General features: G+C 50.4%; 2 protein-coding genes across 17 annotated transcripts in view; both read right to left on the bottom strand.

Moving 5' to 3' along the window:
* Positions 1-764: 764 nt before the first annotated feature.
* On the bottom strand, positions 765-13367 carry ILKAP (ILK associated serine/threonine phosphatase). The gene is made up of 12 exons (XM_002194994.6): positions 13237-13367; positions 12628-12693; positions 12177-12233; positions 11250-11375; positions 10256-10382; positions 9335-9441; positions 8382-8475; positions 6563-6650; positions 4345-4466; positions 2508-2627; positions 1167-1248; positions 765-1022 (listed from the first exon to the last, which is right to left on the bottom strand). The coding sequence occupies exons 1-12, from the start codon at positions 13277-13279 to the stop codon at positions 882-884; spliced, it is 1173 nt and encodes a 390-aa protein (XP_002195030.1). The 5' UTR covers positions 13280-13367; the 3' UTR covers positions 765-881.
* KIF1A (kinesin family member 1A) overlaps positions 12627-16578 on the bottom strand; it is a 43199-nt gene continuing 39247 nt past the window's right edge. For 15 of the 16 annotated variants that reach the window (XM_030280284.4, XM_030280288.4, XM_041718266.2 and 12 more), the window contains 2 exons: positions 13237-16360; positions 12627-12693 (listed from right to left, as the gene is read on the bottom strand). In XM_030280284.4, coding sequence (XP_030136144.1) covers positions 16318-16360 — 43 coding nt within the window. In that variant the 3' untranslated portion in view covers positions 12627-12693; positions 13237-16317. Of the gene's footprint in view, positions 12694-13236; positions 16361-16578 lie in introns of those variants that run through there. The other variant, XM_030280301.4, reaches the window with a different exon arrangement.

Raw genomic sequence — 16578 nt, 5'->3', positions numbered from 1 at the left:
CATCAGAGCAAGGAGGCAACCACAATGTAGACCCCTCAGCCCACCTCCCTCCCTGCCCCCTCACACACAGAGTGGGAAATTGGAAACTTCAGGGCTTAGGAAGCCCAATCCATTTAGCTTTCATTCTGTCGTTTGGTCTTAGGCCAAATTTTCTCTGGAAAACAGCACACTGACTGCAGCAACAGCTGGTAGAGGCACTGAGACAGGATGAGACACCAGACACTTATACGTACCTAAAACCTGAGATGCCTCCTCCTCAGATAGCACAGACAAGCACAGAGCCTGCCTGCAGCTCAGCTGCCTGGCAAGTCCATTCGGTAAAAACACCTTTTCCAAAAAACATCAGGAGCAAACTCCAGCCACTTCTCCCATACCAACATTGTGGTAAAACTCCAACATGTTCTGCAAGCACAGGACAGGTATGCTGCTGCTCTGCAAGGGGTGTTTGTGTACCTCAGCTGCAGGCAACCTCACAGCCCAGCTTCAGAGGCAGGTTTTCTACCCAGTGTGAAGAGACAGCTCATATCAAATTCCAAGCTGGTGGCCTGTAGCACCTCAGTCTGCATGGCACAGTCTGTCTGAGGCCTGCAACTCCAGACTCTCTCAGGGTCTTGCATAAAGCTCAAGGATGTGGAGAGAAGTACTGTCCCATTAAACAGCTAGCAGAGCTCATGCCCCCAGATGCCTCCTGCTAGCACCCCTGCCAAATGAATTCACTGCATTTGCCAAGACATTCAACCCTACTACTAAGTGAGCTAAACCTATTAGAAAAAAACCGTCTTTATTTACACTGAAGAGCATCCAGCAGGACCCACCCGCCCCCAGGCACACATGCATGCACACAGACCTCTCCCCTCCTTCCAGCCAGCACACCTTGTCCCTCAGTGCTCTATCCGGACCACCATGACGGTGACGTTGTCGGCCGAGCCCCGCTGCACTGCCTTGTTGGCCAGCCTGTTACACGCGGCCTCGTATCGAGCGTCGGCTTCCAGCTTCCCCTCTCTCATCTGGATATTCTTATCCTGTTGGGACAAAGGAATTTCACTGCTCCCAGCAAAGGTAGGTACATTGCATTTTCCAAGCACTGGGAAAAGGAAGGACTCTCTGGCAGAAGTCCATTTTGTGCCCCCTGCACTGACAAACCCAGCCCCCGGGCCACTTCTCACCTCCAGGCAGGACACAATGAAGTTCACAGCTTCTTCTGGTGTAAAGACTTTAAACAGGCCATCACACGCTATCAGAATGAACCTGGAAATCAAGTGGAGACGGATTCCAAGGCTGAATTTTTGGCTCCTCAGCTACAATAAAATCACTAAAATCTGTTTTATGAACGTCCATGCTCAGATCCAAAGGGAAGATGCCATAAAAGCTCATCTGAAAATCCCTTGGGACCTAACGTCCATGCCAATTCAAAGTACAGGACCAAGAGCCAGGCAACTAACATAAGACCTTGATCAGGACGTCCTGGCTGTCTTACAAAACTTGCAAGATCATATATGATCCTGGTCAAATGCTCCACTGTTTCTCTAAGAACTGCTTCTTTCCTTTGAGTCCTTTTCATTCATGAATTTTCCCTGTGAAGCAGCTAATGCAAGGAAATAGAGAAACAAAGCTGAATCCCTCATGTACATCACTTTACATTTCTACACTCCTGAGGTAATTTCAATATGCAAATTCAAAAGAAAATCATGTGACACAACTGTGATCAGAAAACTCTGACACAAAATATTGCCACAGGCTGCAGAAGGTCCAGGAGATAGAAAGCCCAAGGCAAGGACAGCATCTCCATAAGGATGGGGAGGCAGCCTGCTGTGCACTCCCTGCCTGCACAGGAGCCCAAACCAGAGTCACCAGGACAAGGAAAACTACAGCAAACCTACAGAAGTGGTCAGCCTGCACATGCTTCTGAAGACATAACTTCAGTGCATGATACTCAAGAGTATCTTTAGAAATATTTTAGTGGATCACTTGATATGGAACTCTAATCCCAGAAAAAGCAGCAGTACTGGGTTACACTCTCATCTCTGAGAGTCTGCAGGGCTCTACTGACACAAAAGCTCACTGCAATTTGTTGTTGCCAATCATATAATGAAAAAGTATCTCAAATCTTCAAATATCAGAGCTGAATGCAAAAGTATTTATGGGCACTACAGCTACTAGAAACAACTCCTGGACAGAATGGAGACCCAAGAACCCAAGCCTCAACTACCTGCTTAAACACTGATTTGTGAACTTAATGAGAGCATGAAGGACATCTAAGGCTTGTGTATGCTATTCCTGTGAGGCTGGTTCCCCCAAGAGGAGCCTTCACAGTATCTTGGCAGAGCAGCAGATTATCCCACTGTTCTAATAATGAACAGAAGCAGAGAGACAGCAGCAGTAAGAGCATCCTCTAATTCTGGGGAGATCAGTCTGAAGTGCCTTGGCTCTCACAGCAGAGCAAACAGGGATGAGCAGCTTCTGCTGAGCAGAGCTGGGACAACCCCCCGTGCAAGGGCACACTTTACCTGTCGTTGTGTGTGAGTTGGCAGCGTTTGATATCTGGCACAGAGATCACACCACAGCGCTTGTACTGGCCATCCCCAATGGAGCGAGAAACCTCCAGCACTCCCAGGACTCTCCCGTCCCTGCACAAGGAAAGAACACACTGAGAGCCCTCCCCACGGGTGTATTTCACTGCACTGCCTGATGGGGACACTTCGTGCATCCATCTGCTTGTACAAATAATGACCCAGTTCCCCAGCAAGTTCAAACCTTCCCTTCAAAGCCTCCTTTTCTTTCTGTATGTGTGAAGCTCTGGGAAACAAGGGAGGGGGAGGAGGAAATGAAGCCAGGAGACTTCAAGGCTGTTTTCTGTCACCTTGCCCGAACTCAAGTCCTGCTTAGTCTAGCAAACTGAGGCAGTAAAATTATATGTGAGCTGAACTCCCAGTGGCATAGTTTGAATAGAGATTATTTTTTGGCAAGATATCCAGCAAACTGCTCTTCACTAGAAGCACAGAGTGGCAGAGGCAAGAGGTCTGAGTCAGCAGCCCCTCCTGTGTCCTGTGTGAGGACACCAACCCCTACAGACTGGCCCAGCTGCAGGCAGTTCCCAGGAGTGAGAAACATGGTATGTTCAGCTCTGATCACTTGGTCTTTAGTAACCACTGATTGCAGCAAGCAGTTTCTGTGAAACCTACATTACAACACCCTTTAGGAAACAGCTCTGGGTTGTTAAACTTTTCTAATTAACCAAGCTCCCTAGAGAAACAGCTTCCCACACTTCACCTTTCCAACAATCAAGCATCTTGTCTCCAAAAAGACTCTTCTGTGCCCTCTGAGAACACACAAAGCTCATTCATCTCATAGCCCAAGCAGCCCCGCTTGAGATAAAAGCAAGAAGCAAGGCATGTCACAGAGAAGAGATCTAACACTCACAGACTGTGTGGCTTATCTCTTGGGCCCAAAATATTGAACTACAAGCAGTGGGAGAGGCTCCCAGGCAGTCAGGGACCAGTTCTGAAAGGAGCTAACAGACACCGGGCCATCTCTTTGCCATGTGCAAAGAGAGATCAGTGCTGAGTGTAAGTGGCAGCATGTGCTCCCCAGAGATAAGGGGAACAAAGCATTCCAGACACAGCAGCATAACAGAACTGAGCCCACCCCTCTCCACCCTGGGTGCATTTTGCTTCCACAGGCATGAAGACACTTCACCTGCATTGAATCCTCTCTTTGTTATGATGCCACTAAATCAAGAAACAGCCTACAAAGAAGAGAGAGAACCTAGCCATGGAAACAAGACTCAGCTGTTGTGTTTGGCACCTACTCCCCAAGCAGCCACAAACTCCTTTTTGCACAGGAACATTAGGATAATCATATTTTGGCTCCAGAATCTCCTTCCTAATGCAGAGATCCTCAGTGCATCAGCTAACCCCAGGGGAGCAACACCAAGGTACATCGCGGGCTTTTTGTGCTCTCTCAAACCATGCCCCCTCTCACAGGACAAGGACAGAGGAGTTATGCTGCAAAGAAATGAGTTCTGTCCAGCACCACAGTGTGCAGAAAGCAGTAACTTCCTCAACAATCCAATCCACCTCCATAGGTCCAAATCTGTAGGTGAAGTTTAAGCATGCCTATGCTGGTATCCCACTGCCAGACTGTCACATGGGTCCTGCCTTGGCCATCCAAAGGCTCTGGGAACCATCAACAAACTCCAGGAACCGAATCTTTACAGGCCTCAGGCAGCAACAGATTCTTTCAACTATGATGCATACTGGGCTCGGGAAGCCTCAAAACCTCAACGGTCAGGCCCCAAATCAGGCTGGGGTTTAGATCAGCAAATTCACACCCTCAGGCACTCACCTGACGTTTCCCCCAGCTTTCTGTATCCGCATCCGCTCCTCATACTGGGTGGGGTTGTGCTCCTTACTGAGGCTTAAGGCCGTGTGCTTCTGACTCTCCTCGTTGTAACGACACAGAATGGCCTGTGCTGACAGAAGACCACCATCAAACAACAACAAAACTGCAATAACAGCTTCTTGAGAGAGAGCCCCAAACCGTAGTGAATGGTGCTACAACAGGCCAGGGACTGGTGGCCAGGTGTTTCTCAGGGCTCATTTCTAGGCAGGAGGTGCTGTTCAGTGCTTTTATCAGTGATCTGGATACAAGAGCTGAATGCACCAAGTTTGCTGATGATGCCAAGCTGGGAGTGCTCTGGGCTCTCTGGAGGGACAAGAGGCCTTGCAGAGGGATCTGCACAGATGCACCACGGGGCAATGCCAGTGGCACAGAATTACTGAGCTCAAGTGCTGGGTTCTGCACCCAGGGTGGAGCAAGGCTGAGCACGAGCATAAGCTGGGAGAGGAGTGGCTGGGGAGCTGCCCTCTGGAAGGGTCTGGGGGTGCTGGTTGGCAGCAGCTCAGCAGGAACCATGGCCAGGAGGGCAGGTGGCATCCTGGGGACACCTGACACAGCGTGGGCAGCAGGCCAGGAGAGGGGATGGCCTGGCTGTGCTCAGCACTGGGGCGGCCTCACCCAGAGCACTCCAGCGTTAGAGATGGTGGGAAGGTGCTTGAGTGTCTCCAGAAGGGGAGAACCACACTGGGGGTGGAAGGCATGACCTGTGAGGAGGCTGAGGGCTCTGGGTTTGTGTGGTTTGGAGAGAAGGAGGCTGAGGGACAACCTCATCCCCCTCTGCAGCTTCCTGAGGAGGGGGTGTAAGAAACAGCCAAAGTTCCCCTCATTTTTGGCTCACGATCATCACAACGGCAGAGACGGAGATCAGAAAGGCCCCGACTGGAGCTCTGGCCTGGCTGAGGTGGATGCTCACCCAATGATTGTTTGCAGGTGTGTTTGCTGTGTTGCCACGCTGCACTGCTCTTGGCAGGGCCTGGCAAGGAGCAGCTTGCTCTACACACTTACACCTGCTCCACAACATCCAAACCCATGAATTCTCCCACCTCTTGGCAAAATGAACTTTCTGGGGTAACTCTGGTGATCTCCCACGGAAAACCCCCCATCTGCCTCACGACCACCATGATGGATGGAGATTGAAGCCCCCTCCCAAGGACTGAGACCCCTATAATCCTAACATAGGGGTGTTGGTCTGACTGAAGCAGGATGTTTGTCAAGTGTTTCCTACAGGTGTGTTTGTTGGACCAAGAAAACAATGGGTTTCACTCACTGCTGAAATTGACTTGCCCTGCTTTGGAACATGGACTGTCTGTACCTGCTTTTCAATAGACTCCTTCTCCATTACCAATTCCCCCCCACTCAGCAGAGGACTATAAAAGACCCCTAAGTTAACCAAGACTTCAGTGAACCCTCACGGATGACGACGGATCTATTAGCTGGACCACGAGGATTTAGTCTCTGTTTGGTAGCTATATCCCCCTCCCCCTCTTTTTTTCTTTCTATCCTTTATTTCCTTTCTGATCCCTCTATCACATTTGCTGTTGGCACTCAATAAAGGTGCATTTGTTGTGATTAAGCTGATGGTCCCTGCTGTTTACCTTTTGCACTTTTGGGATCAGTAAAATGAACCATCACAACACCCTGCATGTCCTAGTGGATCGTGACAGGGGCATGGAGAGGGAAGTGATGATCTCATGGGAATGCTGATCTCAAAGCAGGGCCAGGGGAGGTTCAGGCTGGACATTAGGAAGTGTTTCTTTATAGAGCATATAACCAAATACTGCACCAGGCTTCCTGGAGAGATGTCAGTGACTGTCAGATTGTCAGTGTTTGAGAGGCACTTGAGCAATGGTGTAACTTTAGGGCAGCCCTGAACTGGTCAAAGCAGTTGGACCAGATGATTGTCATAGGTCCATTCCAACTGAAATATTCAAATTCTCTTCTTGATACTGTGAGATATTTAGCGCTACCAAGAGAGAGCTTTCACACACCACTGTTTTACACTATGGGAGACAACACAGAAGTACTCTGTACCCACCCAAAACAAGATGCTTATAGGAACAGTTGAGTAGCTCATGACATCTCAGACATCCCAAACAAACAAACAAAAACCCCACAAAGCTCTGGGCAGAATAAAGATGCCACCAGTGGTCTCCATTTTGCTTACCCGGCTGTCCCCGAGGTTGGCTATGTAGAGAATATTGTCAACAGCTAAGACACAAGTAGCTGTGGAGCCATCTTTCCATGCTGGCTTCCTGAATGGAACAAAAATGAGATTACTAAAGGGAAAAAAACAACGCTTCAGTTACACAGTGTTCTTGGGGACTCAAAGAAGTGTCCTGTGCCAACACACAACAATCAAGTAGCACAAGCCCACAGCAGCTGCCTGCTAGCAGCTCAGGTTGGTGATAAACAGCAAACTGGACAAGGACAGAGGAACTACACAGACTACAGATTTCTGAATGCACAGCCAATGCCCAGCTGGTGTAAATACTGCCAACCACAGCTCCCACACCAACTCTTCCTCACACTCAGCTCCCAGGAAACCTCATATGTGAGCAGAACAGGCTCAGCCCTTATGGCTGCCCAAAAGCTACAACATCACGAGCAAACAAGCACCTCACACTGCTCCTTGGGAAGCTTCCTTGCAGCAAAACTCTGCAGCAGAAATACCTTCTTTTTTGCTAACATTTTCCTTCCTTTTTTCACAGTATCCCTGCTCCCTCCCCCACCTCACCCTTCACCACCCCACCTCAGCAGCAGCACCACCACTTGCTGAGTTGCTCTCCTCCTGTTTCACTTCCTGTAGTTAAGCTCTTATCTCTAGAGCTCTAGGTAAAATGAGAAGCATTTCTCAGATTACAGCTGCCAGACTAGTCCTGTCCACAAAAAAGCCTGCCTATGATGCCATTCCTCACTGAAACTAGCTCTGAGAGAATAATTTCTAGACATATTTCACCCAGTTTTTCCTTACTTTGAAGGTGTGGCTGAAAGAACATGATTCATTTCACCATCAATACAGCTACTGCTAGCAATCCTTTGTCATAAGTCATGCTTCTAACCAGAGGCTGGTTTGAGAAAGACACTACTGTGACAGACTCAAGAAAGCATCCTCCTTTTGCCTGGGCAAACTTGTTGTTCTGATTAGCCTTAGGAGACTGAGCCAGTTTGCAACTTACTTAAAATTGAAAGTTTTCAGGGAATCACAGAATCAAATCTGGCAACAGTCTGTGAGAGATGTGTCACTGTGAAATATGTACAATAAAAAACCCAAATGTGAGTAAAGGATTGTTAACAAAGTGACTGTATTTGAAATGCAATCTGTATCTTCCCTAGCCCACACATTCGGTGTGTCAGTTCAGCAGAGAGAGAGAAGGGAGCTTGGCACTCCACATCCAGCTGCAAGGCAGGCTGGCATTTACCCCACAGAGGGACATTCTTCATCAACATCTGTTTTCTCAAGAGCTGAAGAAAGCAAGATTTAAATTTACATTGGGAGACATAGATCTTTCAACACAGGGCATTAAAAGCTACCTCAGGGATGTGCTCCATCCTGACAAGCACAGCTCTAAAGAAAGCTTAGCGGCCTCTACAGATCCCCTCCTGCCACACACTAATGCCATTAACAGAGAGATCCCACCTCAGGCAGTACAGGACAAGTCCTTTCAGCAACATGGCAAGTCTTTAAAAAGAAACCAAATAATCCTGAGAAGGACAGAGGTGGTCCTTGGACCTGTTTTGCTTCCTTCCTTTGGAGAAACATTTTAGTCTAAGGGATCCTATATACCACTTACCATAGAGTAAGACTGGAACATGCCAGGATCTAGTTCCAGCAAGCACTCAGCTGGCAGAGTCACAGCCTGGCACAGTGGAGCTGTGTGGAGTTTTGCCAAAGCACAGGAATGACACAAGGAAGGTTTCCTCTGCCCTGCTCACAACTCAGACCTACAAATGAATACAAGTGAACAGAAAGCATTTGCACTTACTGGCTGGACGCCTGCTTTAGAAACTCTTCATCTGTGTGTTTGAAGGTGTCCAAAAGACATCTCTTCACAGTTTTCTCCACACTGGCTACCTCACCTGTCAGACAGAGAAAACAGCAACTAAGCTCCAAGTAAAACATATCTGATCTATCTATCCTAGTCTGCCCCTTTGCTCCAACATTCAGCCAGGCAGTGCATCTCTTGAACTCTGCAGGGCAGCTGGGGCACATCCTGGGCTTACCCTACCAGAAATCCATGCAGTACTGTATGTGGAGAGTTTATGACATAAACCTCTCCATCACAGGAGTATTTTCATACTTGATGTGGCACTGCCAAAACTGGCAACAGCACATCCAACGTTTGTTGAGTGAGTCACAACTGGCTACTTGCACCCTTGTGCCAAAAAGGCTTCCAGCCCTCTTCCCCAGCAGACACAGCAGTCTTGCAAGCCCTCTGGTAATAAGAGATGGGTTGTGGCAAGCACATTTCTCTCCCTCTCAGGATTTTTCATAGAGGTGCACAGAGAGAAATGAAAGAGAAAACAATTTCTGTTTCTGCTCCTTGTTTTCCCTATGTGGAATGAGTTTGGAGAATTGTTTACCTGGAGTGATTGCTTGATTGGATTCTGGTGAGGATTGTTTGAGCCTGATGGCCAATCCAACCCATCTAGGGCTGGACTCTCAGAGAGGGTCACGAGTTGAGTTAGAGAAAGCAGTATGCAGTTTTAGTATCCTCCCTTTATAAAGTATATTAATGTATTTTAGCATAGTTATAATAAAGAAATAATTCAGCCTTCTGAATTGAGTCAGACATCGTCATTTCTTCCCATTGGGTTCACCTGCATTTACAATAATGGGTGTACTGTAGGACAACACCCAAACAGATCAGTTTCCGTATCCACTGCCAAGGCAGAAAAGGTGATGGTTGAACTATAGCCCTTATTCCAGTCCTCTTACCTTTAGGAAATTTCTTAATCAGGTTTTGGTGCAGATTCTGCGCTGCAAATTTGGAGGCTCGGACTCCCCCGTGGCCATCAAAAACAGCAAAGTACGAGACCCGTGTGCTGTGAGGGAACAAAAGGCAGCAGGAGGAGGCTAAGAAAGGTCATTAGCCAGGGAATGGCATCAAGCACATTCCTCTCCATACCACCCTGCCCTGTGTCAGCCAGACTGAAAATCCTGCACTGCAAGGCACAAGAGGTAGCAGGTCTCTGAGCTCATATATTCAGCATTTACGTGGTTTACATGTTCCACCACTGAGCTGAGAACTTTCTTGTAATTTTCCACTCCTCAAGAAAATGAAGAGCTTAAAGGGTTTACGGACCTCAACTTGGCATAAAAGCAGATAAACATATTACCTCAAGGACACTGCAACTCTCCAGCGTTACAGACATCAGTCTAGTCAATCCTACAGTACCTTCCATGCCTAAGCTTGTTTCAACTATGCTACAGACAAAAAACTTGGATCTCTCAGAACACAAACCTCTTGGGACAGTACTAGTTCAGAAGCTAAATCCAGTATCAGGGTGATGCTTGAGATTATTTTCGTTTTACATACCCACTTACATTTGGGTAATATAGGATCAACATCCAGAGTTATCAGGCCCTCATGGTGCTTGTAAAGCCAGTGACTGAATCCACTAAGCACCCCTCAAAGGGAGGTGTTTGTACACCAGCCCTGTGAATTGCCTGGGAACACAGCTAGCTGATGTTTCACCACAGGTCTCCCAATAAGAAGCCCAAACCACTCACCACAAGACAGGCAGACAAGAGCAGCAGCTGGTGAAAGCAAAAAGGATCATCCCATGGGCTTAGCTGAAGCAAGCTAGAGCCCCCTCACCCCCAGGATGGCTGTTCTGGCAGCTGGGGCCCACTTACATTTGGGAGGGCAGAGGCCGGCATTCCTCGGTGATGTCGTTCAAGATGACGTGTGCATCCTGCATGTCTTCTCTCTCACCTTTCCTCTCTGCCACATAACCCTTCAGTCCAAGAATGCCCACAGATCCTAAAGGGGAACAAAGCAGGCACACACATGCAAATCAAACTCCTCTGTCTCCTCAGCTCAGGCTAAAAAACAGGAAGTTCTCAGCTTTCAGAGCCCTGTCCTGGCAGTGCAGGCCTTGTCCTGCAACAAAACATCTAGCATCTGCTGCTGAACAGGACATGTTTATTTTGTAACATGGGTTTTTACATGCCCCCAAGGTCAGCAGCTCTAAAAGCAGCCTGCCCTCATTTCAGCAGGCAGCTGTAGCCAAGCAGGACTGCTGGGCATTGGACAGGACTCTTACCAAACAGGGGCAGGGGACAGGGTGGGCAGGTGTACCATGTGGCACTGAACCTGCAGATTAATAAAGCACGGCTTTAAAGAGTGCACTAAGCACAGGAAATCCAGGTGTGATGTTCCCAGGACATGTCCTTTCCTCTGTACCCCTGAACACATTTTACTCCCAAAGCTGCAGCACAGCACGCAGGCACTGAAGCCAAGGGCCCTGTATGTAACAAGCCTGTCTCTCCCCCTCCCTGGCATCCTTAGCAGCCAGCAGAGGGGTCTGTGCATGTGGCAAAAGGAGTGGTGTGGATCTAGCCTTACAGAGGTTCCACACCCAATCTCCCTCTTGGCAGCACTGCAAGTGCTGAGGTGCCTGCTGCTCAGCTCCTGCTGCTTCAGCAGGGACAGAAAGAAGGTCCAGGGGAAGGAGACAGACCCAGGAAGCTCAAGGAGCTTCCACAGACCCCTGCAGCAGTTTGTTTCCTACAAGAGGCTGAAAAGGCAAGCAGACTGAAGAACCAAAGCTTAGCTTTGTTCTGGACTTACTCAGCCCAACGCCAAAAGTACAAATTGAGTACATTTGTTTTCAAACTGTCTGAAAACCTTTACAAACTTTCTTTTCCACAAGTTCTTCCCTGCCATTCTTCTCGTCCTCCTCCTCCAAGGATTTTCTCTTCTGCCCTTTCTCTTGGCTCTCTGCTGATGAGACCTGCTTAGTAGCACTGGAGGCTGAAAGAAAGCAAAAATGCAGGTGGCTCAAGTGTTCCTGGACTGTTTTACTTGCATAAATTCAGCAGCAAGACCTTTTATACCAAAGCACGCTCAGGAGTGCAGGCTCACACACTTACACAGCATTAAGACCACAGTTACTACTGAACAACCCACAGGTTTTATCCCTTACTTACCAGGCTTTTGTTTTTTTTTTTCCCAGTTAATTGCTCAGGAAGTTAATGTTACAGACTGGAACACTTCTACATCATTATTATTATTATTCTCCTCTATGATCTCTGCCCACAACAACACAAAGGAACTTATTTTATTACTCTGAACGTGCATATTTTTAGAAGGTTCAAAAGAAGGCTACAAATTAAAGCTAGCAAGCAAAACCTGATGTCAGAACTCTGGCTTTTTCCTTTTGGAGATTTAGGCTCCTATGGGCATAGTGAATTATCTCAGCTCCTCCCAGGCGACAGCAAGCACATGGCTGCATGCAGAAAGCCTTGCCAGAGCAGCAGCCTGGGCAGTGACTGCACCAGGCCACTTCCCTTCCCAAAGCAGGGAGCTTTCAGAGAGAGAACTGTGGTCCCCAAAAGACAGCAATGTACTTCTGGGAACAGGCCTAATTTTAAGATTCAGAATCCTGATTTAAACAATTAGGCTACAAATTGCCATGAAAGTTGTCAGCCAATCCGGACTGGAGAAATAAGCACCAGGTTAACTTGCTAAGTGTCCAACACAACATGCTGCATCGTGGGCTTTTCCCAGAGAGGGGTGGCTCAGCAGAGGCTGATGAGGGACACAGCTCCTTACCTGGGTCACCACTGCTGGCTGGTGGGAGACCATCGAAGAGCAAAGAGCCTTCTTTTCCTGGAGCGCAAGAAGAAAACAAAAATAATTAAATACCTTTGTTCCTGGCAGGGAATAATGCTTTGCCTATGTCTCTCCTGAGGTGAAGAAATTATGTCAGTTTACCAAAGAGAGACAAATTTCTACTTCCATTACCAATTGGGCAAATCCAGGCTTTGCATTTGTTCCAGGGAACATTTTTAAGGAATGTTTCATAGAATATATTTGGAACAACAATAACACCCTGGTTATAAAAAACCAAACAGGATGCAGCTATCTACATGCAAGCACTGATAACCCTACTGCCTTTATTCTGTCTAACAAAGAACAGGATTTACACACATTTCATCTGAAAGAGATGCTGATGCAGGAAACACAGAAAACCAAACTAAAGGTAGGAAGAGAGCACCCATACCTGAGTCAGCACTGCTGGATGGTGGGAGATCATCAAACAGCAGAGGCCCTTTTTGGGAATCTTTCCCTGCAAGGCACCAGGGCAGCGTAAGGAACCAGTGCAGCACTCCTGGGGGAGGCTGTTCTGAAAGGACTGCCCCCAAGGTAGCACAGGTGGGGTAAAGCAGGACAGCCTTACTTCCACCTGTAATTTTAGCAGCTGCTGCACAAGCAAAATAACCACCTGCCTGGGGCTAAGGTGAACTTTTGAAAGCATGTTTTTTGGGTTTTATTTTTTGCTAGTAATCCACTAAGCTCAGCAGCACAGTGAGAGGAAAGGCTCCAACACGGTCTAAACCGCAGGGAGCTGCAGTTCATACGGAACATGCCAAAACACGGTCTAAACTGCAGCGGAGCCAGTAAGAAAACCACAAAACCCGCCAAACCCGGCAATTCCTCCAGCGATCTTTAACCCGTCCCCTCACCCTCCCCTCGCCCCTCACGCTCCCTGAGGCGGCGGCCTGGCCACGCTGCCGAGCTCCGGCAGGCCCGCAGCCCGCCCGGTGAGGCCACGGGCCGCGGCAGGGCGGGCCCGAAGGCCGGCGCGGGCCCGAGCGGGTGGCGGCCTCACCCGCGGCGGCGCCGGGCTCGGGCAGATCCCCGAACAGATCCATCACCGCCGCCGCTGCTGCCGCCCGCCCGGCCCGCACCCGCGGAGGGCCGGAAACGGGCCCGCGCTCCGCCACGGCGGAAGGACCGCCTGGCCCCGCCCACCGGGGCACGTGCCCGGCTCCTCCGCCAATCGCCAGCGGGGCCGCGCTGTCAATCAGCGCCGCCGCCCCGCCCCTCCGCCAATCGCCAGCGGGGCCGCGCTGTCAATCAGCGCCGCCGCCCCGCCCCCTGCCCCGCCGGGTGGCGCAGGCCCGCCAGGGGGCGCCCTCAATGGCGGCGGGCGCTGCCTGCCCTCAGCGCCACTCCCGCCCCGGCCCTGCTGCCGCCCCCCAGCCCCGCAGAGGACGCTCAGCGCTCGGGAGTTGCGTTAAATGCGACATTTATTTCAGAACCGAACAAGCCTCACGTGCGCACGGACGGCCAAAGACCCGCAGCGCTGCCCTCCCCCCCCCACACCCCCGGCACGCGGCGGGAAGCGGAGAGCGGGGAGGGCGGCCTCGCTCCTGCCCTGGCCCCAGCCTGCCCTCCGTGCCACCCACTGCCCTGTGCCATGTCCCTTCCGCTTGGGCTTGCAGCCGTGCCTGGACCTCCGCTGGGCATCCTTGCCGAGGGGATGGGTGCCGGGGCCGCGAGGAGGAGCGGTGCCGCCACTGCCGTGCAGCTCTGTTTGTTCCCCTCGGCACCCCCAGCCGAGCCGGCTGCTCTGCAGGTTTGCTGGCCTCAGGCGTGCTTCGGCTCCGGCTGGAGGATGCCCTTCCTTCGCTGGCTGCGGCTTGTCCGTGGCACAGGCAGCAGCCGGCGAACCTGTGTCTGGTCCCTGACAGACACTGGTCCTGTCTCTCTGCCAGAAGCTGCCTCAATTCTGTTAGAGCCTCCCCTCATTTCTTCACCCTGAGCCCCTTACACTGAAATTTGGGGTGGTACTAACTAGTCCTTGCTCAGAGCACGGGAGCCAGGATGGTGCAGCCCGGGCCCCTGCGTTGCCCCAGCTCAGCCTCTCTGTGCCTCCAGGCTGGCACCTCTTCACACACAAAGGGCACAAGTCGGCCTGCAGCTCTAGAAGGATCACAGATGGGAAATAACCCATTTTGCTGGGGAGGTTGTCCTGGGCAGGGGAGCTGGGCTGAGAGGAGCAGCCCCACTGCAGATTTGGGCTCTAGTAATGGGGTAAGATGTCAAAGGAGCTGTGGCAAGGCCAGGCAGAACCAGCATGTGCTCAAGAAGAATCCCCAAAATCTTTCTGTCACCTGAAACCCAAGCTAAAGGGTGCCTGATATGCAGCAAGGGGGCCAGTGCAAGCCTCTACTCCTCTGCCACGTCCCTACCTATCCGTGCCCCCCACAACACGAGTATAATGAGAAGACAGCACCACGTCCCACACACACACACACACACACACACCCACACACACACCCCACAGACTGTGCAGGGAGGTGTGGCAGAGCCAAGGCGCAGCTGTGCTGGACAAGAGACAGCAGAGCTGAGGGGTGCCTGGGAGATGTACAGAGGAAGATGCTCAGCTTCCAGCACGAGCTGTGCCAGATGCTGCCGACCACTTGGGAAGCCCTGAACAAAAACATCTAACCATGGGTGAGAGATGGGAGAAGAGAGAGTGCTGCTGGAGGAGGTGGGAAGCAGTGATGGCTAGAGGAGAAGGTCTTTTCAGCAAAAACTCCTCCAATGCAGGAAGCCCCCAGATTAACATGCTGATGGAGGCAGGGTGGGGGGAGGTGGGTGCTTGCTTCTGCAGCAGAGCAAGAGTGAGAAAACACCAGCTATAACAGAAAAAAGAAGACCCGTCCCCACCCTGACACCCTTTGATCTGCTTTGAGTTCATCATCCCGCTGGGAGAAGAAGGGATGTGCAAGCCCTTTTGGGAAAGGGCAAGAAGGATCCTGTAAGGGTGGGATAGTCATTCCTAGTCGTGGCTCCTGGGGAATTTTCCCATTCCATCTGAACCTCCATACTCCCTGCAGGGTTGGGATCCTTGGCATCCTGCCCTAAGAGTGGGAAATCCCTTTGGATGAGACACCTGGGGGTCCCAGGCTGGGACAGGGGAAGTGGCCCAAGTGCTTTTTGTTGGAAAGGGTAGCCCAGCATGGGGTGACAGACAGAGTCATACCCAGAGCTTTCATTTTCCCTCCAGTAGGACCAAGCTCCAAAATGCAGTGGCCCACCTGCAGGGACATGGTGCCCTGGCCAGTTGAGACCGTGGGCTCCTCCCTTCCAGAGGTAGATGGGACAGGTAGGAATTGCCTTCTTTGGGAAGACATGGTGGGCTGTCTGGGCACTGCTCAGGGGAAAAGTAGTTTTAGCTGTAGGGATAGGCAAAGCAGATAGTTGGGGAAGGGCACAGAATGAGGGTGAGAGCTGCACTGCTGCCAGGCACAAGCCAGGGGCGTCCTGGGAAGGCATCTCTGGAACCCAGGCCCACCACCAAGGCTCTCCCCTGCCTGGGGGAGGCATTGGCTGGGGGCCAGGACTCAACTTAGGGGATTTTTGTGATGCAAATAGAAATAAATACTTTATAAATATAATCTTAAAGTACTGACACCTGATCTTACTCTGCTGTCTCTTGCAGAAACACCGGTAAATTAGGGAAACCCCACATCTAAATTACCACTTTCCCTTTGCCTAAGGGTCATTCCTCCTGTTCTCCCAGCTCTGAGCTTTACTGCATTCCCATCTCTCTAGATCAAAGACCAGCTTTTAGTCAAAACCACCCTTCTCACTCCCTCCCCTCTGATAGGGACCTTTTTTGGAGAGTTAGATGGTGTGATATGAAGGTCACCCATGAAGGGACAGGCAGAAGATGGCACGTGCACAAGGAATCCTGCCCAGGCGGGTCCAGGCTTTTGCAGCTACAAACAGAAGTGAGTTTCCCCTGTGAAGCTGTGAATCAAGACAGATCCTTCCATGGAGCAGAGAGCTGGGGCAGCAGATGGTGTGAAAGATCAGATATTAACATGGGGAGTCTTCAGACAGAATCAGCTATCTTGATCCTGTTGGCAGACGGATGAGGTGGAGGGTGTTTTTCAGGTTAGATTCTCATCTGGGCTGTTCTCCTTCTGGACAGCTTGGATCTGATTTGGAAAACAAGGGACAAAAGGTGTTAAAAGATGTGGACAAGGAGAGGTGTGGACTCCCAGGTTCAGTGTCCTGCATCCAGGCTGATACTGTAATCCAGACAGCTGGAGGGACATAGAATTAAAGTCTCTTTAGCCAGAGCACACACATTTCTGTGCATTTATCCCTATTCCCCTAGTCCTGCCACTTGAGGTGATCTCAAGAAGTCCATTGG

This window comes from Taeniopygia guttata, chromosome 9 (genome assembly GCF_048771995.1).
Source record: "Taeniopygia guttata chromosome 9, bTaeGut7.mat, whole genome shotgun sequence".
In the NCBI taxonomy this organism is placed as follows: domain Eukaryota; kingdom Metazoa; phylum Chordata; class Aves; order Passeriformes; family Estrildidae; genus Taeniopygia; species Taeniopygia guttata.
The sequence above is the reverse complement of the archived record's forward strand: the minus strand, read 5'-3'. Positions and strand labels throughout refer to the sequence as shown.